General features: G+C 44.4%; 2 protein-coding genes across 6 annotated transcripts in view; one reads left to right on the forward strand and one right to left on the reverse strand.

Annotated features, from left to right (window-relative positions):
• TRAPPC2L (trafficking protein particle complex subunit 2L) overlaps positions 1-27,493 on the reverse strand; it is a 423,767-nt gene that overhangs the window by 38,709 nt on the left and 357,565 nt on the right. The window lies entirely within an intron of this gene.
• The window catches only part of GALNS (galactosamine (N-acetyl)-6-sulfatase), a 69,608-nt gene that overhangs the window by 31,663 nt on the left and 10,452 nt on the right, over positions 1-27,493 (forward strand). For all 4 annotated transcript variants that reach the window (XM_069085554.1, XM_069085557.1, XM_069085553.1 and 1 more), the window contains 2 exons: positions 15,828-15,949; positions 25,877-25,994. In XM_069085554.1, coding sequence (XP_068941655.1) covers positions 15,828-15,949; positions 25,877-25,994 — 240 coding nt within the window. The remainder of the gene's footprint in view (positions 1-15,827; positions 15,950-25,876; positions 25,995-27,493) is intronic.

Raw genomic sequence — 27,493 nt, forward strand, 5'->3', positions numbered from 1 at the left:
CTCTCCTCCCCTCTCCCCTCCCCTCTTCTCTTCTCCTCTTCCTCCCCTCACCTCCCCCTTCTCTCTCTCTCTCTCCCCTCTCCTCCCTCCCTTCCCCCTCTTCCCTCCTCTCCCCCTTCTTTCTCTCTCCCCCCTTATCTGTCTGTCTCTCTTCCTCTTTTCACTCCCTCTTTCCTTTTTCCCCTTCTTCCCTGTCTCTTCCTCTCCCCCTCTTCCCTCTCTTTCTCCCTCCATCCTTCCCTTCCTCTCCCTCTCTCTTCTCCCCCACTGGGTCCCTCTCCTCTTCCTTTTCTCCTCCTGCTCTCCGTCTCCTTTCCTTCAGTGCTTTTAGTTTTCATAGCAGACTCTCTTCATTTCTCTTGCTGGCGTTAAGGTTCTTTGATACAGTGAGACTTAACATTTATTTGGTCTAATTGGGAGAAAGGGCAGTTGGAATTGATAGCAGAGCTGAGTCACAGAATTTCGCTTCCTGGGGCCAGCAGCAGAGCAGCTGCGATTCTCGTGGGAGGCACAGTTTTGCCTCTGAGATCTGGGGAGAAGAGCCAGCGTGGTCCTGGGGGTATCCCTGCCTCTGGCTTGGTTGTTGACACTCCTGGTGGTCCTGGTCTTTACCAGTTGAGTAGAGATTTGTCTGCTCCCCGCTCTGCCTCCCAGATCCCTAGGTAGTGTCCTCCCTGGAAGAAGGTGGGGACCACATGTGTGCTCGGCTCTGTTGTGAGCATAAGCCCTGTTGGGTTGCCAGCTACACCCTCACTGACCTCTCCATCAGATGACCCGGCCTCTCCCTTGGAGAAAGAGGAAGATTGCACATGGCAGGCTTCCTTGTTTCAGTGCAGGAGGAGATGAGGCTTCTCTCCCTGCCAAGACCCCACCTTTGGCCCCATCCAGCCACCTATAAGACCTCAATCCCTGGGGATTCCCCTCTCTCATCTTCCTTCTCTCTCCCCACTGCCTACAAATATGCTCCCGTCTTCCCTGTTCTGAGAGTTACCTTTCCTTGGACATGTCATCTTTTCTGCTAACCGTCTAGAAATAGTCGCCTTAGGAGCCAGTGGTGTTAGTGGGGAGCAGGACTCCCTAACTGCTAAATCCAATGATCTCTTAATCCTTACCTTGTGATATTTCAGTAGCATTCAACACTGGGCCACCCCCTCCTCCCTTTATAGTGACTTTGCTCTTGGCCGGTTCTTGTTCTCCCAGGCCGACCCTCCCTCAGGCTCCTTCCCTGATTCATCCTCCTCCAGCCTCCTGATATTGGAGTGTCTATCCTCAGCCTTTTTCTCCTTGCTGCTGCAGTAACATCTTTAAAAGAAGAGCCATGGCATTGGGAGGGCCAGCCTGGCAGGGAGTTAGTTTAGTTCCCCAGGTGATGAAGGTCTCAGCCCCTGAGTAGCTGAGTATGTGATATGTTCTATTTGGTGTTTAACCTCATAATAAGAGAAAAAAATGCAAAAGAAGGTCGTGCCTCCCTCAGGGTGCGGGGGTGCGAGAGTGTCAGAGGCTATAGGATGGGGCCTCAGGGCTGCTGGGAGGATCAGATGAAACAAGGGCTGTGTCAGACTCTTGGTAAGCTTTAGTGTTGTATAAATGTCAGTCATATACAACCACCTGACACGTGTGTCTCTCTGTCCGTCTGTCCCCATGGGCTCTGCTGCCCTCTCTCTCCTGGGGGTGTCTTAAGTTGGTGAGGCCATCAGTGTGGTACCTCCTGGTGTGAAAGCTCCCTCCACTGAGGGAGGGAGATAGAACACCCTTCTGTAATTGAAGCCTTAGTGAGTTAACAGGGCCTCTGAGAGGCACCCTGACCATTACACCACCTTATGTCTCATTACCTCCTACCCTCTGCCCCTTCCCCCAGCAGATTCTGAGCTCCTCAAATGCAAAGACTCTTTGGTTTTTGCCTTTGTACCCCAAGACCTTAACCCAGTGCCCAGGAGGCATTTAAGAAATACTCATTGAATTAACCTGCGCCAAATGGTGTCTGTCCATAACTGACCTCCAGTTCTTGTCCCTGCCCCCACCTGGTTCTCCTCCCAGCTGCCTCCCCCCCTTTCCCTCAATGGTTGACACTCAGGTGCAAGCTCTGTGTCATCCGGAATACCTCCTTCCCCTTCACCCTGCACGCATGGTCATCTGCCAAGTCCTGTCCATCCTGTCTTCATCCTGTCTCTTACCTGTCCCCCTCTCTCCACTCTTATTGCTACCACCCTCCCTATTCTCGGCCTTCATCCCCTCTGACCTCCTAACTGGCCTCCCAAACTCCAGTATCTCCCTTCTCTTGTCTGTCCTCACTAAGCTCAGCTACCAAAATAATCCATGGGATACATCACTCACAAGTTTAGTGTTTCCCTAGTGCCTCTCCGATGGGATAAAATACACAACCTTAGCCTAACATTTTAGGTCTACACAATCTGGTTCCAATCCATTTGTCCAGACTTTTCTTCTACTGTTTCCCCCAGTGATTCTGTATTACAGAAAGAGTAACCCCTAACTTCAGCCTGCCTGCCCCCTTCTCCCTCTGCCTACATGGTCAGGCCATTGCTTACAATGCCCTCTGTCCTCACTTCTGCATGCTAAACTCTTCTTCCTCCCCCCAGGCCCAGCTCAGGTACTGCTTGATCCAGGAAACCTGCCCTGGTCCTTCAAGCTGAAAAATGACCCATCCAACCCCAGATTTCTGTCAAAATGGCAAAAATTCCCCCAGACACTATCTTGATTTCTTTCTATTTAGAAGGGTACATTATTATTTTGTAAATCTCAGGCCAAACATTTCTGAGTTTTGAGAGTTCTACATAAGAAACACCACAACTATTTCCATTTCTACACGTTTTCCTGGGGCTTAGGTCATAAGCTGCATCCTGCTCATGCCTTGCATTTGTACATTTTTTGCTGTATATTTGGTGACTAATTTACAGGCCCTCTCACCATACGGGTGAGCCATAAGTACGCTGAGATGATTATGCTCTTAGAAATGAAGCTGAGCATTAGGGGACCGCTTTGAATAATGTCTATAGCAAGGTAATTGGTGCTGCAAGGTCATTGTGACCATAATTATTACAACTATGTTATATTTTTTATTAGAACTGTTAAGCCCTCAGGGCGAAATATATATATTTTTAAATGCCAACAGCATCTGTGAATATGAAAACAAACATGTAACTTCCCTATTTGGGGCCTAAATAGATTGGGAAGAAGGGAGAGTGGGGGTAGCTAAGGTCAGGAGGCCCAGACCAGATTTGGGACTTAATGAGTAACTGATTTAGCGCAAAGGGTCCAATCTGTTGTGTCCCAGTGACACAAGAATATGACGTAGGATCAGATTTGTGTTTGCAAGGACGAATTAATGCATTCAGACTGCAGCTATACAAGTTAACCTCCTGTCTTGGGCAAACAAAGAATGAAGAAAATTTGTTCTCTTCCCACCAGGATAAAGTTATTTACATGGCAGAGGGCAGGCTTGTTTCAGAAATGTATTTTATTTCTCTGCATAGTATGAAAAAAAAAAGCCTATTTTTCTACCTAAACACCCCCCAGAAGACAAAAATCAGCACAGCCCTGCCCGTATCCCTCTGACTCTGCACAGAACCGAGAATGGGGACCGGTTATTCATTTCATAGACGCTCCTACTGTGAGCAGTGGCAGTCGCGCAATTAAGCAATATTTATTTCTTTCCAAGTCTTTGTTTAACTACTGGCTGATAAAAGTCAGCATTATACTGTACATCAGAGAAATGATTAAAAATTCATTTGATTTCCTGCAGTTTGTATCACATGTGGTTGATGGGGGTAAAATTGGAACACATTAGTGGACAGAATAGCCATTAACAACACGCAGAGGAGGCAGGAGCTGAAATTTGTTCCAATTCTTCTCATGTCTTCCAGACATTAATTACAGCCCTTACATGGGAAGGATTTCAGAACGCTGGCTATTTTGCCATTCGGCTCTTCCCCCCCTCTCCCCCCATTTTCATTCTTTTTTCACTTTCACCAGACTTAATTGCTGCTGCCTCCCGTCCTTGTTACTGGTGGGTCTGTTATCAATATTATTGATGAAATTTGAGTTATCCTAGCCAAACAGGAGAGACCAGTTTCACAAGCTGATTTCGTCACAAAGGAAGCTCATTGCCTGCTTTTGTGGGATATCAGAGCCATGACCTGGAAAGTTTTGGGGTTTTTTTTAAATAGACCAGAGTACACACTTTGACTCTGCATCTCTAGCGTGTGAGCCAGTTAGCCAGAAGAAACCTGAGCCATTGGCTTAAATACATAAAGTTTCACCCTTTTGTACTTTGTCTTCCCTTCCCTTGTCACTGATGAGGTGATGACAGGAAGGAGATGCCAGTAAAACATCTCCCAACACCTTTAGTAGGATCATACAAGAAGACAGATAGCTGGGGACAGGCCTGAGAATGGCAGGGGAAGCTCTCCGGGAAAAGCAGGAGTAACAGAGAGAGAAGCGGAATTTGAGCATGGGAAAGAGAGTATTTCCTTTTTTTCTGTCTGGGAGTCGACACGTGACTGAAAGTACCGACATTTTCCTTGCCTCTTTTGGGCCCTGTCTACCCCATCGGAAAGTAAGAAAACCCTTGAGGGCAGGGTTTGTTTTTGGGGGGGGGGGGGACAACTTTGGTTTTGCCCTGTGCCTGGTACCTAGAAAGTGCTTGATAAATGTTTCTTGAGTGACTGACTGCTGTTTTGGGCTACACATCCCTAGTAACTTCAAGAGGCCTTTTATGAGCTGGTCTACAGTCTTCTTATCAACTGTGAGTTGTCTGTCCTAAGAATGCGCTGTCCAAAACCAGACACTGCATTACGGGGGTGATCAGATTAGGGCAGAGTTGGCTTTATAGGTGCCTTTATTTGGCCACATTTCCTTCTTTCTGTGCTTATAAAGCAGATTTTGGGAACCACAGGATAGCACTTTATAGCCAACCCTATTGAATGTCATTCCATTTGTATTTGGTAATCACAACCCAGAATTATCCAGCACTTCAAGGTTTACATTATGATTTTCTCTTACTAGTTCATTGGGTTGATAGTACAGAGTATTATCTTGCCCATTTTGTGGATGAAGAAACTGAGGTCTGATTGTCTTTGATGATCAGCTAGTAAATTTTTTTTTTTTACATTTTTATTCCAAGTTTTGAGTTACAAATTCTGTCCCTCTCTCCCTGAGATGATAAGCAATCAGATATAGGTTATACATGTGCTGTTATTTAAAACACTTCTATATTAGTCATTTTGTATAAGAAGACTCAAAAGAAAAAAAACAAAAGAAAGTGAAAAATAGCAAATAGTCTACATTCAGTCAATATCAGTTCTTTCTCTGGGGGCAGATAGTGGGCTTCCATCACAAGCCCCCTTTGGGATCGTATTGCTGAGAATAGCTAAGTTATTCACAGTTCTTCATCAAACAATATTGCTGTTTCAGCTAGTACATTTCAGAGCTGGGATTTGAAGGTGGGTTTTCTAACAAGTCCGGTTCTCTTGTCAGTGCACCACAGCTGTCCCTCCCTATTGCTGGTTCAATACTGCATAAGCCATTATTCTAGGAGAGATATAAGGACAGAAAATAGTCACACCCTCCAGGGACTTGTATTCTCTTAGAGGGAATACACCATGTACAGAGCCAAGTGAGTGCAAAGTTATATACAAAGTAAATTACATGGCTAGTATGGAAATATGTTTTACACAACTTCACATGTGTAATCAAAATCAACTTACCTTCTTGATGTGGGGTGGGGGTGGGCGGGAGGAGGCAGGAGGTGGGGAGAGAATTTAGAACTCACAATTCAAAAAGAGATTTTTTTTCCCCACTTAATAGTATTTTAATTTTTTCAATTACATGTAAAGATATTTTTCAGCATTCACTTTTATAAGATTTTGAGTTCCTAATTTTTATCTCCCTTCCCCCTCCCCAAGATGACAAGCAGTGTGATATAGGCTATACATGAACAATCATATTAAGCATATTTCCACATTAGTTATATTGTGAAAGAAGAATCAGAACAAAAGGGGAAAATCCACACGGAAGAAAAAACAAACCCCCCAAAAGAGAAAAATAGTGTGCTATCTGCATTTAGACTCCATAGTTCTTTCTCTGGATGCAGATAGCATCAAGATTATTTTGAAACTGTCTTCGATCATTCCATTTCTGAGAAGAGCCAAGTCTATCGTAGTTGGTCATCATACAGTATTGATGCTGCTGTGTACAATGTTCTTGTTCTGCTCACTTCACTCCACATCAGTTCATGTAAACCTTTCCAGGTTTTTCTGAAGTCTGCCTGCTCATAATTTCTTATAACACAATAGTATTCCATTACATTCGTATACCACAACTTGATCATTTATTCCCCAGTTGATGGGCATCCCCTCAATTTCCAATTCTTGGCCACTACAAAAAGAGTTGTCATAAATATCTTTGTACATGTGGGTCCTTTTCCCTTTTTTATGCACTCTTTGAGTTACACACTTAGTAGTGGTATTGCTGGATCAAAGGAATCCAAATTGTTCTCCAGAATGGTTGAGTCACTTCACAACTCCACCAACAGTGCATTAATGTTCCAGTTTTCCCACATCTTCCCCAACATTTATCATTTTCCCTTTTTGTCATATTAGCCAATCTGATAGGTGTGAGGTGGTACTTCAGAGTTGTTTTAATTTGCATTTCTCTAATCAATAGTGATTTAGAGCATTTTTTCATATGACTATAGCTAGCTTTAATTTCTTCATCTGAAAACTGCCAGTTCACATCCTTTGTCCCTTTATCAATTGGGGAATGACTTATATTCTTATAAATTTGACTCAGTTCTCTATGTATTTTAGAAATAAGGTCTTTATCAGTGATGTTGGCCGTAAAAATTGTTTCTCAGCTTTCTGCTTCCCTTCTAATCTTGGCTGTGTTAGCTTTGTTTGTGCAAAATCTTTTTAATTTAATATAATCAAAATTATCCATTTTGCATTTCATAACGTTCCCTGTCTCTTGTTTAGTCATAAATTCTTCCCTTCTCCATAGGTAAACTATTCCTTGCTCTCCTGATTTGCTTGTGGTATCACCCTTTATGTCTAAGTCTTATATCCATTTTGTCTTTATCTTAGTATAGGGTGTAAGATTTTGGTCTATGCCTACTTTCTGCCATACTATTTTCCAGTTTTCCCAGCATTTTTTGTCAAAAAGTGAGTTCTTATCCCAGAAGCTGGAGTCTTATCAAACAGTAGATTACTGTAGTCATTGACTACTGTGTCTTGTGTACCTAATCTGTTCTACTCATCCACCACTCTATTTCTTAGCCAGTACCAAATAGTTTTGATGACTGCTGTTTTATAATACAGTTTTAGATTTGATACAACGAGGCTACCTTCCCTAGCATTTCTTTTCATCAATTCTCTTGATATTTTGGACCTTTTGTTCTTCCAGATTAATTTTGTTATTTTTTTTAGCTCTATCAAACAATTTTTGGTAGATTGATTGGTATGATATGAATAAGTAAATTAATTTTGGTACAGTTGTCATTTTTATTAAATTAGCTCTGCCTACCCGTGAGCAACTGATATTTTTTTTTTTTTTTTTTTTTAACTTGCTCAAGGTTACACAGCCAGTTATTTCTGGGTTGTGGTGGTAAGTATCTGAGCCCGGATTTGATCCCCAGGTCATCCCGACACTGGAACTTACTCACTGAGCCACCTGGCTGCCCCTAAGCAATTGGGGTTAAGTAACTTGCTCAAGGTTACATGGCCAGATGTTTCTGGGTGGGTGCTAAGTGTCTGAGCCCGGATTTGATCCCCAGGTCATCCCGACACTGGAGCCAGTACTCTTACTCGCTGTGCTACCTGGCTGCCCCTAACTGATATTTTTCTAATTATTTAGATCTGACTTTATTTGTGTGAAAAGTATTTTGTCATTGTGTTCCTATAGTTCCTGGGTTTGTCTTGGCAGGTAGACTCCCAAATATTTTACGCTTTTTATTTTAAATGGAATTTCTCTTTCTGTCTCTTGCTTTTGGGCTTTGTTAGTAATATATAGAAATGCTGATAATTTATGTGTGTTTATCTTTTATCCTGCAATTTTGCTAAAGTTGTTAATTATTTCAAGTAGTTTTTTAGTTGATTCCCTAGGATTCTCTAAATATACCATCCTATCATCTGCAAAGAGCGCTGGTTTTGTTTCCTCATTACAGTCTAATTCCTTCCATCTCTTTTTTTTCTCTTATTGCTAAAGCTGATATTTCTAGTACAATATTGAGTAGCAGTGGTTAAAAGACTTTTTTTATGTGTACTCACGAAATATCTAATAAAATAAGTAAAAGGAATTTTAAAAAGGAAAAGCATGGCAGAGTAAGTTTAAAAGGGAAAGAGCCGGGAGTAGCCAGGTGGCTCAGTGAATAGAGCACCAGCCCTGGAGTCAGGAGTTCAAATCTGGCCTCAGACACTTAACACAAAACTAGCAATGTGACCTTGGGCAAGTCACTTAACCCCGATTGCCCTACCTTCCCCCCTCCAAAAAGCAAAAAAAAAAAAAAAAAAGAGGGAAAGAGCCCTTAGAAAGGCCTTGTGGAATGAATGCTTATTGGTTGATTGATTTTTAATGAGTGGCACCTGAGCTAGCTTTAAAGGAAGCTAGAGGCAAGGAAAGAGTGCCTAGTAGGTGCTTAATAAACATTTGTAGAATTTAATATTTGCTATACTAGGCTTCCAGTGCAACCAAATACTTTGGGGTCTTTTTTTTTTAATAAAATTTGATCTGTATTGTTAGCCAGGGGGCACATGAGAGAGCCTCTTTAATCCAAGAGAAAGACAAGCATTGTCCTGAAAGCCAGGCCTACGCTTCCTCCTGCCACATTCCTTCCCATATTATGGTAGGCCCTAGATCCAGTCAGCCAGGTTTCCAGTCTTCAAGTTGATGCCACTGACCTCCCTGTGCCTCTGAGGACACGCTGTGTCCATAAAAGGTTCCTCTCTTTTCCCCTCTGCCTGTCTATTTCTCACCCACCTTCCTTCTGAAGATACTATTGTTCTCATGTAAAATGCCAAAGGGGTTATTCCTGCTCTGGTCCATTTTGATTGCCCTTCTCCTCTACATCTAGGGATCAATAAACCAGAGGGGGAGGGTGGGGGAGAAGAGGGAGCTGTGAAGTCAAGTATAGCCTCACAAATAATGACATTTGATTGTGGTCCTCCAAGCCTGCCAGGCAGCCATCGATCCCTTCTGCTTGAGAGCCGATAGAGACTTTTCGATTCACCCCCGTTTTCCAGGCCCTTCCAGACAGTTAACACATTAGAAGCGATTTTTGTTCAGTAGGGCTGATGTGGCTGCCAAGGCTGGCTAATGGCAGCACTTTCTCCTATTCGTCCCTGATCTGGTGGCCTCACATGCCCAGCTGTGAAGGCTGGTGGGCCCTGGGGCATCACCTTCTGTCCCAGGAGGATTCTCCATCCCATCATGTTTCCTGGGGTTTTGTGGTCTTCCCTTTGGCACCTAGAGACATTGACTCGTACACAGAGGATCCAATGTTTCTCCCCCATAGAGGGCACTGCCAGCTGAAGCCTTGGCCGGGGGCCCTCGTGTCTGTATTGGCATCCCTCTATTCATGGTTCCTTCTCCCTGGAGACAGGTGAGGCATGTGCCATTCTGTCCAGAGCAGTTGTTTTTTGTCAGAAGGGGAGAGGCTGAAGAAACGAGCTCTTGTACGATAACCAGGACTCCTTGAACAGGCTTTCTAGGGCAGACTGGCTTCAGGTTTTCCTTAGAGCAGCTCCCGGGCTTTCTGTCCTTCCATTGGGTCTTGTTCTCTAGCACAGAGCTTAGTGATTCAGGGATGCTGCACCCATCAGTGGGCATTATTTAGTGCCCACTGTGTGCCAAGCGCTCAGTTGAGTTGGGTTGCAGACATGATCGCTTCTTCTCTGCCCTTTCTCCTCGTTTCTCCTCTCCCATGATGCTAGAAGACAGCAGCCTGCTTACCTATCACTTACCTGAGTAACCTTGGGCAGCCGTGTCGCTCCTCATCAGTAACGCAAGGGGATTGGACCAGATCCAAGATCTCCTTCTGGCTCTGAATCTGCAATCCCATGAGGTCAGACCATTGTCATGTTGAACGTCACCGTGGCCAATGTTCCGAGTCTGTCTGAACACCTGTTTTCAAGGCAGCAGGCTCCTGGGACCATCTGAGCATATCCATGACTTTCTACATGGTCCCTTCTGTCCCAGACTAACAGGGATGGAGGAGCAATGATGGATCTTCTCCAGACACAGCCCAGGCTGCCCTCCCTCGTGCCTTTGCTCATTCTCTTCCTTCTGCCTAGAACACCGCTTTCCTCCTCACCCCAGTGTCTGCCTGCTGTGATCAGCCCTCCTTTGATGTCCCATGAAAACACCTCCTTGTTCAGAGTTTCCTTCATTATTGTTACCGTTTAGTCATTCCGTTGTGTCTGACTCTGTGATCCTGTGACGCTGTCCATGGGGTCTTCTTGGGAAAGGTGCAGGAGTGGTTTGCCATTTCCTTCTCTCGTGGATTAAGGCAAACAGGTGAAGTGACTTGCTTAGGGTCACACAGCTAGTGTCTGAAGTGGGATTTGAATTCAGATCTTCCTGACTCTAGTCAGCTAGACAGTGTAGTGCACAGAGCATCTTCCCAAGCTCAAATCTGGCCTCAGACATTGACTAACTGTGTGACCCTGGGCAAGTCACTTTCCCTCTTTGCCTCAGTTCCTCATCTGTCAAATGAGCTGGAGAAGAAAATGGCAAACCGCTCTAGTATTTCTGCCAAGAAAACCCCAAATGGGGTCACAGACAGTTGGACATCACTGAAAAAACGATAGACTAGCTTCCTGACTGGAGGCCTAGCACTCTGTCCATTGAGCCACCCCTTGCTTCCTTCATAATTAGTAACAGTAACTTAAAATCTGCCATCCACTTTGTGTACATTATCTCATTTGAACCTGATGACCAACCTGTGAAGATAGCTGGACTTTGAACATTTGTATCTCCATTTTGCAGATGAAGAAATAGGGTCAGAGATAGCCAGGGACTTGCCCGTGGTCACAGAGCTGCTAAATCCTAGATGCGAGGTCCACCTGAGGTGTCTGTCACTCTGGGTCCAGATCTCTCTCCAGGGGGCTATATTGTCTTTCCAAAGCTGCCCGTTGCTTCCCTACTGCCTCACACCAAAAATGACCTCGCCGTCACCTGGACGTCTCCTGACGCTTTATACCTGGAATTCGTAGGAGGTCCAGACCCAACTCCCTTCATTTGGCACCTGGGGACAATGAGGTCTGGTAGAATTCCAGTGGCTCCTTCAGGATAGCACAGTAAAGAACAAAACTTGTATCTAGAGAACCGCAGGCTCCCCTAGTCCAAAATCCAGCATTCCTTCTCTGTCTCCTGCTGCCTCTCGTTCCTGTACCTTCCCATTCTGCCCAGCATTTCAGTTATTAGTGTTTGTCTGCACTGTCAGCATTGTGGAGGGCAGAGCTTTGGTCCGTTTTTATGTCGGTCCTGATGCCTGGCAGAGGGCCCCACATAGGGTCACCACTCAGTAAAGAGAACCTCAGAGTGTGACCCTGGAGAGAGCGTCTTAGGGCCCCCCCGTGCATCTTTGGGGCCCTGTGTTGTAGCGGGCCGGGGTGATCTCCCACAGCTTCCTTACTCCGGCAGGGCTTCTTTCCTCACTGGGTTCCTTCTTGGCCATCAGCCTGTCCTCCTTCTCTTCCCTCTGCCTATAAATCCTCATTCACAGCCTGGCTCTTTGTGGAGAGGCTTCCCTCGTCCACACCACACTGGTCCTCTCCTGTAGAAGTGGCTGTGTGAGCCTAGGCAAGCCACGTGGCCTCTGTCTGCCTCCATTCCTCTAAAAACTCTAAGGTGTGGTTGTTGTGAGGACAAAATAAAATAATATTTGTAAAGTGTTTACCGCAGCTCCTGGCGCAGGGTAAGGACCACATACATGCTAGCTATTGTTAACATTATTATTCACAATAGCACCTACCTCCAGAGTGGTGGTGAGGACCAAATGAGATAACATTTGTAAAGCAGCCTAGGGCCTGAAGCATAGGAGGCACTTAATAAATTCTGCCCTCCCTCCCTCCTCACTCTCCCTTCCTCCATCCCTCTCTTCCTTCTTCCCTCTCTCCCTTCCTTTCTTACCCCCTCTTCCCTCCTTCCTTCCTTCCTCCCTCACTTTCTTTCCTTCCTAATTTGTTCATTTAAACACAAGAGAGAAGGCCAGAAGCTCCTTCTCTTCTGTGCCCTGCATTCCTTTATCCCCAGAGTGTGTGAATGATGGGTGTGAAGGTAGAGGACCCAAGTTCAAGTTCTGCCCTGACCCTCAGTGCTGATGTGACCAAGGGCCAATTGCTCCCCTTTCTGGGCCACAGTTCATTTACCAGTAAAGCAGGATTTTTGTCCTGGATGCCCCTGTAGAGTTCTCAGAAACTCTGGGGATCTTAAGATGCTGAGCCCCCTTGGGGTTCTCAGGAATTATGGGCCAGAAGATGTCGCCACCCTTAGATGGTGTCCTTTTACCTATGAGGAGACTGAGGTTCAGAGAGGAACAGTGACTTTCCTGAGGTCTCCCCCCTCCCCATTTCCTGCTCTTTAGCCACCAGAATATCAATAACCCTGGGAAATTATCTGGAACTGTTTGTGTGACTTTCCGTACATGACAAGTGAGGGGTGGGGAGGAAGCAACTATAAACAGAAGCCCATCAGACACTAATACCCCAGAGGACAAGGTCTTCCCTCAGACTGTGGTATTTGTGAGAGAGAAATCCTGTACCAATTAGCAGGCATCTTAATTAAATAGCTTATTTGATTTGCATCCAAATTATAATTTGTACATTCAGCCTTGGCTTTGATATCTCTCTGTTAACTGCTCAGCTTTCCTTTTAGACTAAATTCTGCTGTTTTCCCCCCACTATTCAATCTTTATTTGGTCTCCAGGGCCCCGACTACCAAAAGGGGAAAAGGTCGTCCATTTTTGTATCTATTTAAAATCCATCATTGGCCCCCTGTCCAACCTATCAAGCCAGCCCCCTGATTTTTCCAGCCACTGATTCAGGAATCCATAGCTCAGTGCAGATAAATGGGATTTCACGGGCTTTTCACCTTCTTGCTTTATTGAAAAGCAGAATATTAACTGCTCCACTGACCAGCTGTCCATTTAAAAACACAGGACATTTTAGAAAATTGTTTGCCAATCACACCCCACTAGCATCCACAGAAAGCCTCGTGGTGGTTTTTGCTTTCTGAGTACCTGCTGCAGCTGCTTCACCCCCATCACCCCGAATCCCCTGCTTAAGTATTACTACTCACCACATGTCAGTTTATCAGTTCGTTCCCTCTTGGGGTAACAGACTATAATAAATAGTTCACTGTGTTAGCTGAAATTGTTTTAAAAAAAAAAGACGACTTAAAAAAAACTCTTTGAGTTGCCAGTTCCTGGTAAGCCTGGGAACCCCTCTTTGCAAGAACATTCCTCTTCTAAGGTATTGGCAGGCTTAGATTTCTGGGGGGCTTTTTCCCTTTCCCTGAATAAGTATCGTTCTCACACATCTGTGAACTCAGAGGCTAAGCTTTTCAGGTGTCAGAAAACAAATACATAGATCTTACCCTCTACGGGGGCTGGGAGGTAGCCCCTAGAAAGGCATTAAGAAGCCTCCTATCCCTCGTTAGACAATTGGTCCCAGGGGACACATGGGGCTCAGAACAAACCCAGTGCACTATTTTCCACCTGCCTGAATGGTCACCTCCCCCAGATATTTTTAATACAGCTGAAAGCGGTGTAAAATCACCATCTAGGGTCACCTCAGAGGGAAAGCCAAGAGGCACCTTGAAGATGGCATGAGGAAGGGATTGCGGGATTGCTGCTCCCTGCCTTGCCTGGATGATGAACGGGACAGAGGGGGACTCGGCTCGTGGGCCAGTGGTACATGTCTGTGAAGCTGAGATAATCATTTTGGCACCAACAAGGCCAGCGCGGAGCCCGTAACAGTTACCCGATTTACTGGGTCCTGGGAACACTGCATCCCAAAGGCAGGCCCATTGAGTACATAAGAACAGGTGCTAGAGGCTGGCATGAGGTCAGGCGTCAGCACCTCCCTCAGGTGGAAAGTTCTAGAGCCAAAGGATGGTCTCCTTCTGTGGGTCAGTCAGGAGTCTGATTATCTGGGGCCTGAAAGGTCTGGGTTGCTCTCTGGCTGTATCCCCCAAGGTCCTAGTAAGTGTTGCTGTAGGCAATGATAATAATAATAATATACTAATAAGAATAATAACAGCTAACATTTATATAGCACAACGTGCCAAATGCTTTACTATAATCTCATTTTGCCCTCACAACAACCCTGGGATATAGGTGCTATTATGATCCCCATTTTACCGATGAGGACATTGAGGCAAACAGAGGTAAAGTGACTTGTCCAGGGTCACACTGCTAGTATCTGAGGCCAGATTGTAACTCAGGTCTTCCTGACTCCAAGCCGGGTTCTCTGTCCACTCTGCTACCTACAAATGATAGCTAACATGTCCATAGTGCTTTAAGGTTCACAAAGTGCAGTCTGTACTTAGGTCTCTCCTCTGATCATCCCAGCAACCCTGGAAGGTGGGTGCTATCATTACCCCCATTTTATAGAGGAAAAGACTGAGCTTGAGAGGATTAAAGTGACTTGCCCAGGGTCACACAGTGAGTAAGTAATTTGAATTCCAAGCTTCCTGACTCCCAAGGCCAGCACTCTTGCCCTACAAAACCCCTAACAGAGGGCTAGCTCATATGCTTTGATTCAGTACCACAGCAGAATAGCAAGAAGTTAAAATTCTAAAACAAATCTCCAGTTTGGAAGTAGGGAAAACATATTGGCTTTTTGTCTCACCACTTGGGTTAGGTCAGGGATCTCTTTTTTTTTTTTTTCCAGAATTTATTTATTTATTTTTAGTTTTCAACATTCATTTCCACAAGATTTTGAATTCCAGATTCTCTCCCCATCTCTCTCCTACCCCTTTCCCCAATCTGCCCTCTCATATACTCCCCATCCCCCCCTTACCTCCTTCCCCTTTACTTTCTTGTAGGGCAAGATGAATTTCTATGCCCCATTGCCTGTATATCTTATTTCCTGGTTTCATGTAACAACAATTTTTTATTCCAGATTTTCTCCCTTCTTCCTTCCTCACTCACTCCCACTGGGAAGACAAGCAATTCAATATAACTTATACATGTGTAGTTATGCAAAACATTTCCATAATAGTCATATTGTGAAAGACTAACTATATTTCCCTTCATCCTATCCTGCCCCCCATTTATTCTATTGCTTCTGACTCCCCTCCTCTTATTCCCTTCCCCCCTACTTTCCTGTAGGGTAAAATACTCAATTGAGAGTGTATGTTATTCCGTCCTTAAGCCAAACCCAGTGAGAGTAAGGTTGATTCATTCCCTTTCAACTCCCTGCTCTTGCCCTCCATTGTAACAGCTTTCCCTTGCCTCTTTTATGTGAGATAATTTGCCCTATTCTATCTCTCCCTTTCTTCTTCTCCCGATATATTCCTCTCTCACCTCTTAATTTTGTTTTTTAGATATCATCCCTTCATATTCAGCTTACCCTGTGTATACATGTATACATGCACACACATATGTATACACACATACACTCACAATATACATACATATATATGAATATATGCATATACATAAGGTATCTCTTCTTTTTTAACCAAGGTGGAGAAAAATCGAGAGTCATGGGCTTTTGCTGCATCTTTTTTGTCTTCTCCTGGGTAATGGGTCACACAGCAAAGGAAGCCTCCTCCGAATCAGCACCCCTTTCAGCTTGTCGTCTCCCTTGCAGGGCATTGATTTCTGCCCTGGGCAGAATGTCTCTGGAGTGACCACCCACAGCCAAGAGGAACATTCAGGATTGCCCCTGCTTTTCCACCTGGGAAGAGACCCAGGGGAGAAATACCCAATCAGGTAAGCACGTTAAAAAAAAACCTTGCAATAATTTTATACCCTTTGACATATCTTCTTGTTCCCAACCCATTTCTGCTTCATCCAGACAATACAGAAAAGGCCTGAGTGAGTGAAATTAATTGGTAATGTTCCGCTGTCAAGTGAACGTGGGCCAGTGTGCCTAGACTTGTGGAAGTCCTGAGTTCCAGTCATGCCTCAGGAAATTTAATGACTATGTGACCCTACTAAGTCACTGAAATCCTCAGTTTCCCCATTTGTAAAATGGGAGTGATGATATTCACATGGTTGTATCGAAGATCAAATCAGGCAATGCTGATAAAGTGTTTTGTAGATCTTAAAGCCCTGTTCAAATGTGTTAAGAGTGTTACTGTGGAGTTTTAAGGAACATCATCTCTGTGATTTCCTTCTCCCAGGGGGGAAGGGAAGACCTCACCTTTTGGTCTTCAGTATCCTTTTAGGATGATCTGCCCTAATAGATTTCTTCTCTCTTTGTTGCTTTTAATACGGTTTTTGATAATTGCTCACGTGAACAGAGTGCTTTAGAGGGTTACCAAGGGCTTTCCTCACCACAGCCCTGTGAAGTCGGCAGTATGTGTGTTGTTAGCCCCATTTTACAGATGAGGATGAGGGTAAAGTGAGCTGCCTAGACCTGAGGCGGGTGTGGGGCCCAGCCCTCCTTGGAGGTGCCACAAGCCAGGGGAGAGAGTGTGTTGAATTAAGGCTCAGAGCAGTGAATTCAAAGTGTTCTCTTCTCTATCCTTCCTCACAGAAGCAAAGTCTAGAAAAAGAACCCTGGGCTTGGCATCAGGAAATCTGGGCTCCGGTCCTGACTGGACTTTAAGTAGCAACTAGAAACTCGAGCTAAAATCCAAGTCCAGAGACTTGAGTTGAAGAAACAAAAGCCTGCTGTTTCATGCTCATGCAGTCAGAGTCTGGGGCTAGGGTCTGTATACACATAAATCCCTCCAACTAGGCCTGGGGAAGTCAGCCCAACATGGTGCCCTCCACTGAGAAGAGAGCTCTGCTTTTTTAAATTCCCTTCCCAGAGGACCACATTTCCAGAAGTATGAATTTATCTGATACCAAAGACAGTAGCATATTGTGCTGCATAACTCAAGTCCGTTATCTTTGGCAGGGAGTGAGGCCTAACACAGACTATTAATTGGATCTGTAAGGTCCAAATACATCATCCCTATGCTTTATAGGGAAAGTGAAGCAGAGAAATCTTCAAAGATCTAGACAAAGGAAAGATCCTCTGAAGGGCGCTGGGCTCGAGTAACAAGGTCCAGCTGAATGTGACTCAGTAAAGAACATCACGAAGAAGGCAGCGCACATAAACAGCTCCCACCCGTTAGAGCACCACCTGGAAACTCCAGAGGCAGCTTTCAGTGGCCCCATGACAGGTACAGCAGGAAGCGGTGCCATCATGCCCACCTGGGCAAGGCCTACAAGGGTTGGCCCCTAGAGAGCATCGCTTAGCAGCAGAGAGCTGACACCGAAGGAGCTCTCTGGTCCCAAGAGGCTTCTTAAGAGACCCTGATAGACCTGCCGTGGGAGGGGAACAAAGAGTGCCTTTGCATCTGCCTGTCTTCCTTTTGTGACCAGACCAGTACCATCCCTGCAGGCGCCCTTAGGACATTCCTGAGGTCCTGACTCTGCAAGGAGAAGCAAAGGAAGCCAAACTTGTTCTGATATGCTTCCCAGAGAAGCTGTCACCTTTTACCCGGGGCTAAGCACTCCATAAGTGTCTGGAACCAAAGGTGACGCAGACCCTTTACTCATACAACCTGCCAGTTTGGTCATTAATGTAACTGCTGAGCTTTGGGGGAGAGAGCTGCCCCCAGGAATGCCCTTTTCCACTGGAGGCATCATGCACATGGTAGGCAGTAACAAGACCCCCCCCCTTTCCTTCTGGCTTAGTATGGCTGGCAGGGAAAACCAGGAGTGGTGGAGGAGGAGGAGGCTGGCTCAGTGAGGACACTGATGAGCTCTCAGTGAGGATGGAAGGGGTTTCATAGCCACCCTTGGACCACCAGGGGTTTGGTCGTCTCTGTCAGGCAGGGGCCTGTAACACACCCACTGTCCTCTGCAGTCATTCTGGGGAGCAGGCTTGGGCCCTGGGTTCATGGGCTCCTGGACCCCACTTTAGAGAGCCCCTCTGTCTTGTTTGTTGAGCTCCCAGGTGTCTTCGGATGCAGAGCCCTGACTGTCTTGAGACAGTTTGGGAATGCCTCTGTCTTAGAGATCTCTTTTAGCATCTTGCCTTCTGGCTTTCACCGCTTTGTCTCCATCAAACAGACCCTGCTTCATTTTGCCATTGTACTCAGTGACCATTACCATTAGAAGTGAGTGTAAAGAAAAATGGAAGCAGTGAAGCATCTTAATTTCCCTTTGAAGGACTCACAATTAGTAACAAGCCTGCACTTGAGACCTCACAGCTAAGGACCACACGGCGATGAGATTTGGAAGATTAAAATGAGATTGTGGGATCAGGAAAAAGCAACGTGTTAAAGGCCAGGTTCCCTCCGCCCCGCCTTCCCCTCCTCGTTAACCTCCCCCAACAGGAATGTCACTGCAGGGCTCGGAAGGCGGCGTTAGTGACACAGCAGGCTCCACATTGAGTGGTTTGGAGGAGGAGGAGAGTGGAGCAGATTGCCAAGGCCCAATTACAGTAAATGAGCGGAGCCTGGGCCGCACCTGGGGCTGGGCCTGGGACTGAGGGCTTCTAGCCCAGGCCTGACTGGCTCTCCAGGGACTACCTGGAGGTCAAAAGTGCCAATTAGTGTAATGGCCCTGGACTTGGTCCACCCAGTTCCGCTGTTCAGCGCATGGAATAATTTTGTGTACACACGGGGATTTTTTTCCGATAACTCCTCTCAGCAACACCTGTTCACCCTTTTTTCTCTTGTTCTCTCTCTCTTTCATTGCTAGTCTTGACTCTCCTTCAGCCGGCTGTTGTGATAGAATACAAAATTCCAACTTTCCCTGGGGGGAGCAGCAGTTGAAAATCTTTAGTCATTGAGGTTCAGACACCTTCAGGATCTGAAAATGTATCATTATTTTTAAAACCAACTCTGCAGAGAAAGATGACCCTTTTGAAAGGCCAAGAAGCCCAAGGCTTACTGGTAGTTTTTAAGTTTAGTTGCAAAGAGACTTCATCTGCTAAACCTTCAAAGTCTTGCATTTCCCGCTGAAGTCAAATAAAAGTAATTTGGACCTAATTAGCCTTTCACCCTTTCTCTCCATTGCCTATAATAATATATGTATTATATTCTCTATAAATATTATATTGTTATATTATGTTATGTGATGTGGGTGAACCTGTCTGACCAAGAGCATAAGGATGAAGTGGGGCACAGCTGCCTTCAAGATTGCTAGACTAGTTGGTGGAGACCTTGCACAGAAACTGATGTGCCAGATTTGGTTAGCAGGCAAAAGTGTCTACTCCTTTAACCATTGCCCGGGTGAAGACTTCTCACTCTGCAGCCTGAGTAAAACCCAGCCAGCTTCTTGGGCTGCCAGCCCTGATCTCACTGTAGTTCATTAAGCAGTTGACACATGTTGGCCAGTATAATGGGGCTATTGAGTGGAATTATTTATTGAATTGTGGGTAAAAATGAGTTATGCTAGAGTTTTTAAATGTGCTTGTGTTTAGAGCATGTAAGGTACAGTGTTAAGTGTTTACAAGTCATGAAACTATTATAAAGATAACTAGTGACCAGCCAGTCTTTTGTGGACCATTTCAGCGAAGTGATTGAAATCTAATAATTATCTTGTCAGGATCAGCAAAATAAGAGAAAGCTTCCTTCTCATTCCCATGTCTCTGAGTGTGAGGAGACAGTATTGCTGTGGCTTGTCCGTCAGAAATGGCAGCAATGAATAGTTGTGGCTTCAGGGGAGACCAGGCCAGTTTCTGTGGGTAGCTGGAAACAACAGTAAACTCACTTCACAATCCAGTGAATGCAAAAAGCTAAAGGAATCTCAACACCAAAATCTTTGCAGACAGGACCTCATTCATAATAGGCATTTGGTAAATGTTTGTTGACGGCTTTGCACTACCTCAGGAACTGGTGGTCCCCCATCATTGAGCCTAGATGACCACTCATTGGGCATGGGGGATAATATCGATCCTGCTCGGGTCAGGGTAGGAACTCAGTGACCTGTAGGCTTCTTCCAACTCTCGATTTCCTGTATTCTCTAGAAGAGCAATGGCTGTTCACTGAGGAAGTCACCATAAGGGCCAACAAGGGGGAAAAGGCATAGTGAAGGAGTAACAGGAAACCAGGCCTGCCCAAAACTAATATGTGAAAGCTTTATATGAGCTGGAGAAGAGGATGGCGATGAAGGCGGCATTACATCACTGTACTAGGCCAAAGGCTAAATAAAAAAGGAGATGCTTGTATATGTTAAGGAAAATCAGCATGTTCTAAAGGACTCAGGGAAGGCTTGATGCACAGCAGGTAGGTGGGAGCCTCAGCAGCACTTCAGCAAATGTTAAGCATTATTAAGTGCCTTTTATGCTTCAGGTACTGTGCTAGGTGCTATGGATGGACCATAATGAAACCATCCCTGCCCTTGAGAAGCTTATAGTCTAACCAACCAAGAAGCTCACGATTCCTGCTTCTGAGTAAGGGAATGATTTGAATTTTTTTATTTAGTATTTCATTTTTTCCAAATTATGTGTAAAGACAATTTTCAACATTCATTTTTAAAAATGAACTCCAAATTCTCTCCCTCCCTCCCCACTGCCCTCATTGAGAAGGCAAGCGGTTTGAGAGAGGTTATACATGTGTAGTCATGCAAGACATGTATCCATATTAGTCATGTTGTAAAGGAAAACACAGACCATAAAAGACCCAAGAAAAAGAAATAAAGTTAAAAAAGTACGTTTTAGTCTGTATTCAGACTCCAGCAGTTCTCTCTTTGGGGATGGACAGCATTTTTCATCACAAGCCCTTCAGAATTGTCTTGAATCATTGTACCGCTGAGAATAGCCAAGTCATTCCCCATTGGTCATCTTACAGTATTGCTGTTACTGTACAATGTTCTCTTGGTTCTGCTCATTTTGATTTGCTTTGATCCATGTAAGTCTTTCCAGGTTTTTTTGAGCATCTAGCTCAATATTTCTTATAGCACAGTAGTATTTAAGAGAGTGATTTCAAGGGGATGCAAAGGCCTGCAGGGTGGATAGTGGAATGGGAAGAATCAAGGACTCTAGCTAAGGGACGTTGCAGTCATTCTAGAGGCGAGGTGATAATGACTAGGGCTAACAGGCTCTAGCCGGGGAAAGGATGGGACACAAGAGCCATTTCAGAGGAAAAGCGGATGAGATTGGCACCTGGGTAGCTGGGCGGTAGTCTATGAGGAAACGGCCTTCATCTTCCCTACAAGGAAATTGTCTCTGATTCTCACTGTTTCTATTACCATACTGTTTGTATGAAGTAAATTTATGTAACTGGGTATTACCCAGTGGGATTCTGGAGCCTCACTCCCCTGGGTGAAGAGATACGTGAATGATGGGTTATCATAGGAAATCTGGGAAAGGACAGAGCTGCTAACCAGAGCTCAGGGCAGATATTATGTTCCGTCCAGGAGGTGAGAGCTAAAGGCATCTCTCAGACAGGAATCAGAGGGGAATTCTTACCAGGTAGGAGGATCCTAAGGAAGCTGGTTCACTGAGGATTCTGGGGGGTGTCACATAGCCAGCACATGTCAGGCCAAGATAGATCCCAGTTCTCCCTGACTCCGAGGCCTCCAGGGTCTGCCACACCATGTGCCCTCTAGAAATTCCCAAAGATGGCTTGGGAGGGAGAGGTGGCAGAGATCAGGTGGTAATGAGCTTAGCTTTGGAAATGCCCAGTTTGAAGGGACTTCGATACCAGGTAAAGGCATAAAGCAGGCAGCTTAACTGGGATGAGATAAGTGCCGGTGATGGGATCTTCAAACCTCTCTCTACCCGTCATTTCCTCTGTGACCTTGGATAGGTCACTCCAGTGCTGCAGCTTCCTCATCTCTAGAATAAGGAACAAAGTTCAATGATCTGTGAATTCTCTAACAATTCTGAAACCCCATGATCTTGTCATTCAAATCAGCATGGAGTTGAACGTGAATTACAGTCATGTGTGTTCAGATCAGTCTGCCATGTATTATGGAGTGTTCACAGAGCTGCCTGAATTTACCACAAAACTTAACATTTTTCAGAATTTTTAGACTACTCTTGTGTTTCTTTAAAAAAAAAAAAGGTTGAATTAATCCCTACTTTTTTTTTTTAAAAAAAAAGTTTTTTAAGGAAAAAGGGGACAGTCCCAGATACACTAGGTGAATTAGCTTATATTGAATACCTCCTCATACCTGTGAGTCATGGTGGCAGATAGCTGACAGTTCCTATCAGAGAGAGTTAGTGGCCCCACCCCCATTTATTTTGTGGTGCAGGTAGTACATGACAGCAGAAGATTGGAGTGGGAGCTGACCTAAGTGTGCTTTAGTCCAAAAGTTCCCTCCCCTTTCTCTGCCAGTTACCCTGTGCCCATCTCTCCACTCTTCTTCTCTTGGAATACTGCCTAATGGAATGGGATATTTATAGAGCTTACTGGAAGCTGCTTGCCTGTTGCTGGACTCCAGATAGGGTGCTATTTCATTTAGTTGTTTGTTTTTTTTTTCATCAAGGGCAACTTGAACCAAAGGATTAGAGACACTGTTCATTAGAGGGTTAATAAATCAGTATCATCCTATCAATTCTTTTTAGACCCAGAAACAACCCATTTCTTAGATTCCTCCCACAATGACTTAGTGTGACGGGCAAAGGGAGACGATTAATTCCTAGTCTGAGAAGTGCTTAGAGTATTACCATGACAAAATTACTATAAGTCACTTAAATACAAACCTGCCCTAATAGAGGGGGTTCACAGGGTTGGAAATATCCCTTACTCTTGAGCCTCCAGACAAAATCCATTTGGGGACTAATGCTGCTCTCCAGTCAACCCATGCTGAGTGGGTGCTAGAGGATGGCATGAGGCTCTTTGTTTCAAGAAGACCATCCCATTTTCCATTGGGTCATCATGACGAGGAACTATATTGGGTCTGGAAGACCTACAGTGAGACCCAACGGAAGCCTAGAAAACTAGGTGGCTTCTGCACCTGCTACTACTATGGGGCTCTTAAACCAAATCAGACCTTTATGGCCCACAGGAAAGTGAAGCCATTTGATCTTCAGAATTTAGGCAGACGGGTTCCTGGACCCCTATAATATCCTTCTAACTAGTCCAGATCAAAGTAGAATCCTTGAGGCCTACCTGAGCCTTTCTAGTGAGATGGCACTATTCTCCAGAAGAGGGAGGGTATAGGAAGGAAAGCGTTCAATAGTGGACTCTACCCTTAGCCTATCCTACCAGTCCCTTCTAGAGTCTGAGCTGCCAAGCACATAGAGAGTAACAGATCGTCCTCAAGATCTGTCCTAGAGGAGACTTTTATAGGCCTTTGCACCTCCTCAACTAGCTTCTCTTCATCCTTTCCTCCGCTCCCTGTGAACATCAGCTCCCATGCTCTGTTTTTCTCTACTTTCCTTTCTTCTGGGATCACTTCCATGCTTCCAGATCCCTGTCTGTGGTCCTGAACTCCAGATGTTGGACATTTCCCTTTGGATAACTGAGCTCCTCGTCTTCCTCACTTTGCCACATGGTGTACAGTTATCTCCTAGGCATGCATGCTCCTAACCCTTCACTCCCTGGCCACAGTATATCATGAAAAGAAGTTTGGGTTCGAGGCAAGAGGCCCAGGTTGGAGCACTAACTGCTCATTAATAGCTAGGTAGCCTTGGGTAAGATGTTGACCATCTTTGAATCTCAATTCCCTTATTAAGAAAACAGGAGCTATGTTATGGGGATACAGATAAGAACAGTGCTCTTGCCTGAATCAAATAAAAGTAAAGCAAAAAAATTGTAATATACTACATAAACTTTAGCTTGCACTTTTATTATCCCTCACCTTATATATTATCAATCAGCCTCAAAGTCCCATTGGTTCTTTGTAGCATCTTTTTGGATGACCGTAGTTAAGTGTATGGACAGTCACCAATAGCTTTCTAATTTATGTCTGCCCCCAGATTGGGCTCTGTAAAACAGTACTCTGATCAGGGTGTTCCCCTGATCAGAGTACTTAATCATACCCTAGGAAGGCTTTGTTGAAAATTCATATTCTAAAAAAAAAGTGTTTGACAAAAGTCTAACACTTATTTACTGTACTGTACTATCAACCCTGTAAAGCACAGGCTTATAAGAGTCTTTTCTTAGAAGTTGTCTTTTCTCTATTTCCTGAGAGCATGTTTGTATCCCCAGCAACTAACACAGTGCCCGGCCCTTGGTTTCTGTTTCCAAATACTTATTGACTGATTGATGCCCAGCAGTTGGGGAACAGTGAAGCAAATCATGATGCACAACTGTATTGGAATATTACTTGCCATGAGAACCAAGTTGAGGAATTCAGAGAATAAATGGGAAGACATGAAATGAGGTAGAGTGGATAGCTAAAAACAGTACACACAGTGACTTCCAGTTGTGAAAAAAGAAGGAAAAAAATAGGATTCAGCTCAACAGTACATAATTAAGATGACTGTGTCTGGCCCTGAAGACAAGTTGGGAAAATGCATTTCTCCTGTTCTTTGCACTGTCAGATGCTGCTGCTGTGATGGTCAGCTTTGCTGGGTTGCTTTTTTAAATTTTTTACTCTTATTGTAAGGGATGGATCACTGAATAGGGGAAGAGATATATTCATAGTGAAGGTGATAGAAAAACAAAGTTATGTTGATTTTTTTAAAAATCATGTTCCAAAATAATGCAATTCTAGGGCTCTGATGGTTTGGGGAGAAGGAACAGAATAGGCTTTTGCCACCTTGAGAATCTAGCAAGGATATAATACATCTCACAAGTTACCTTGCCCAGAATTTATTGTTGGGGTGATAGATTACTATCTGAAACAGAACTCTACTTTCCTGCAAAGAAAATGTGTTCGAGACAACTAAAATCTCACATTGACTTCCATAATTTCATAGTAGCATAGTAAAGATGCTTATCTCTTCTGAGATGTTATTTTTAGCATTGGAGAGAAAATTCTTTTTACTAGAGAGACATCACTGCCTGATGCCATTTGTATAACGTTCAAATATTCCAAGATAACCTTAATATTTCATTAGTACCCATTATTATTTACTAGGGGTCCTCTAGCAAGAATGACACCCAAAAGGGAGAAGGACCTATATGTACAAAAATATTTATAGCATCTCTTTTTGTGGTGGCAAAAAAGTGGAAATCCAGGAAATGCCCATCAACTGGGAAATGGCTAAACAACTTGTAGCATATGATTATGATGGAATACTATTGTGCTATAAGAAATAATGAGCAGGATGGTTTCAGAAAACCTGGGAAGACTTACATGAACTGATGCAAAATGAAATGAACAGAACCATTAGAACATTGTACACAGTAATCACAATATTGTAAAGATGATCAACTGGGAATGACTTCGCTATTCTCAATAATACAATGATCCAAAACAATTCCAAAGGACTCGTGATAAAAAATGCTATCCACCTCCAAAGAGATAGCTGATGAAATCTAAATGTGGATTGAAGCAAAAGTGTTTTACTTTATTTTTCTCTTTTTTTTGTATCTTTTCTTTTGTAGCATGGCTTAATATGGAAATATGTTTTGTATGACTTCCTACAGGTAAATAAATATACCATACTGATATGTATGTAAATGTTTTGTAATAAACAAATGTGCATTTTATTTGAAAAGGAAAACAAAAAGCCTTTGAGTGTTCCATGAATATGACACTTAACTATATGAAGGCTCAGCTGGCTTGGAGAATTCAGCCAAGAGTTGTCTTATAAAGTGGGGATAGCCTTTGATCATTAGTTCCTCTTGTGTCCAGTGTTTCTAGCATCGAGTACCGGGATACTCTTCAAAGAATATTCCCAGTCGTTGAGGAACACAAGAAGACCATGGTACCTGCAGAGCCCCAGCTCAACGTGTGCAACCCAGCTGTAATGGTGAGTGGCACGTAAACAACATGAAATACCTCTGTTCCATCTCAGGCCTTTGGTGAAATGGTAAAAAGGGCTTAACTTTCCACTGAGAAGACTGAAGTAGCAAAGGCTTGATTGAAGGCAGACTTGGAGTGTTGTCTGCTGGGTTCAGTAGCATAAGAAGATACGGGCAAATCTTCCAACCTATGGTTAATAATGGGGTACATGCCCGCATGCAGATGCCCCATAAACTCTAGCGTAATACTTCGTTTCCCTAATCCCCTGTACATGAGTACAGGAGCTCCAGCCCACTTGGGCTAACTGAACTTACATCTCTACAACCCTTCAACCTCTAACCTTCTGAAAAGCTGGTCTTCTCCAGATGTCGCCATTGTTACAATTGGGGCTTGATAAAAAGTCACCCAACCACCTCTAGCCCGAGTATAGGTTACATGACCTCTAACCTTACAACAATGGCCAGGATGATCCAAGGTTCACCATTCCAAAGGTATTTCCCCATTTCACGCAGAATTCTTTGTTGATTTGATTACAACAGATTTTCTGCTACAGAGAATCAAGCCCAGAGATCACTTTCAGTCCACAACATGTAAATAACTCTATTAAGTAACCATGTAGGCTTGCCAGCTGGTAATATTGACCCATATTGAGAAACTCTGCTTGGCAGAACACATTTGTCTTGCTCTTTCAGACCAAACTCTAGCATTCAGCAGCATGGTTCCACGGCTGCTGACCCTCTGGGTCATTCCTCCTCCCCGGCTTCAATTTGCAAACGCTCCCTGAGGCCTGGAAAGCAGCTGTGAAGGGGGTAAGGAGTGCTGCACAGCTTTGTTTCTTGGGACAAATTCACTCCCTTCCCTCTCTTTTGAAAGACCCCAGAGCAAAGTTTTAGAAGACACATAAAGGTGAAAACACAAAACAAACCCCAGTAGACCAAGGCCTCCCAGCTTCTCTCTCATTCTTGGACAGGCTACCTGCAGTCATTTTACCTTCCTATGAATCCCCCTCTACCTCAAGCATCACAGTTCCTCTCCCAGACCAAGACAGCTCAACTTAAGTCCAGGAATGTTTACTGAGAACACCTGTTGATATATGCCACACTGCTAGGTACAGTGAGGGGACAGGTACATGACCAGTCTAAGACAGGTCACTCATAATCAAGGAGCTTAACATGTTGGTGGAGGAGACAAGACAGAAATTCAGGAAACAGAACAAAGGTTAGTATCGAATCCAGGACTAAATTGTGTAATAGAGAAGAGAACAGTGGTCTGTCAGGCATATTTCTTTTTTTGTTTGTTTTGTTTTGTTTTAAAGTAATTGGGGTTAAGTAACTTGCTCAAGGTTACACAACCAGTTATTTCTGGGTGGGTGCTAAGTGTCTGAGCCCGGATTCGATCCCAGGTCATCCCGACTCTGGGGCCGGTGGTCTTACTCGCTAAGCCACCTGGCCGCCCCTCTGAGGCATATTTCATGGGAAAGAACAGAGCTGAGTTTAGAGAAGGGGC

The sequence above is a fragment of the Petaurus breviceps genome, unplaced genomic scaffold (assembly GCF_028583685.1).
Source record: "Petaurus breviceps papuanus isolate PSGF00001 unplaced genomic scaffold, PetGlider_PUasm1.0 176, whole genome shotgun sequence".
Taxonomy (NCBI): domain Eukaryota; kingdom Metazoa; phylum Chordata; class Mammalia; order Diprotodontia; family Petauridae; genus Petaurus; species Petaurus breviceps.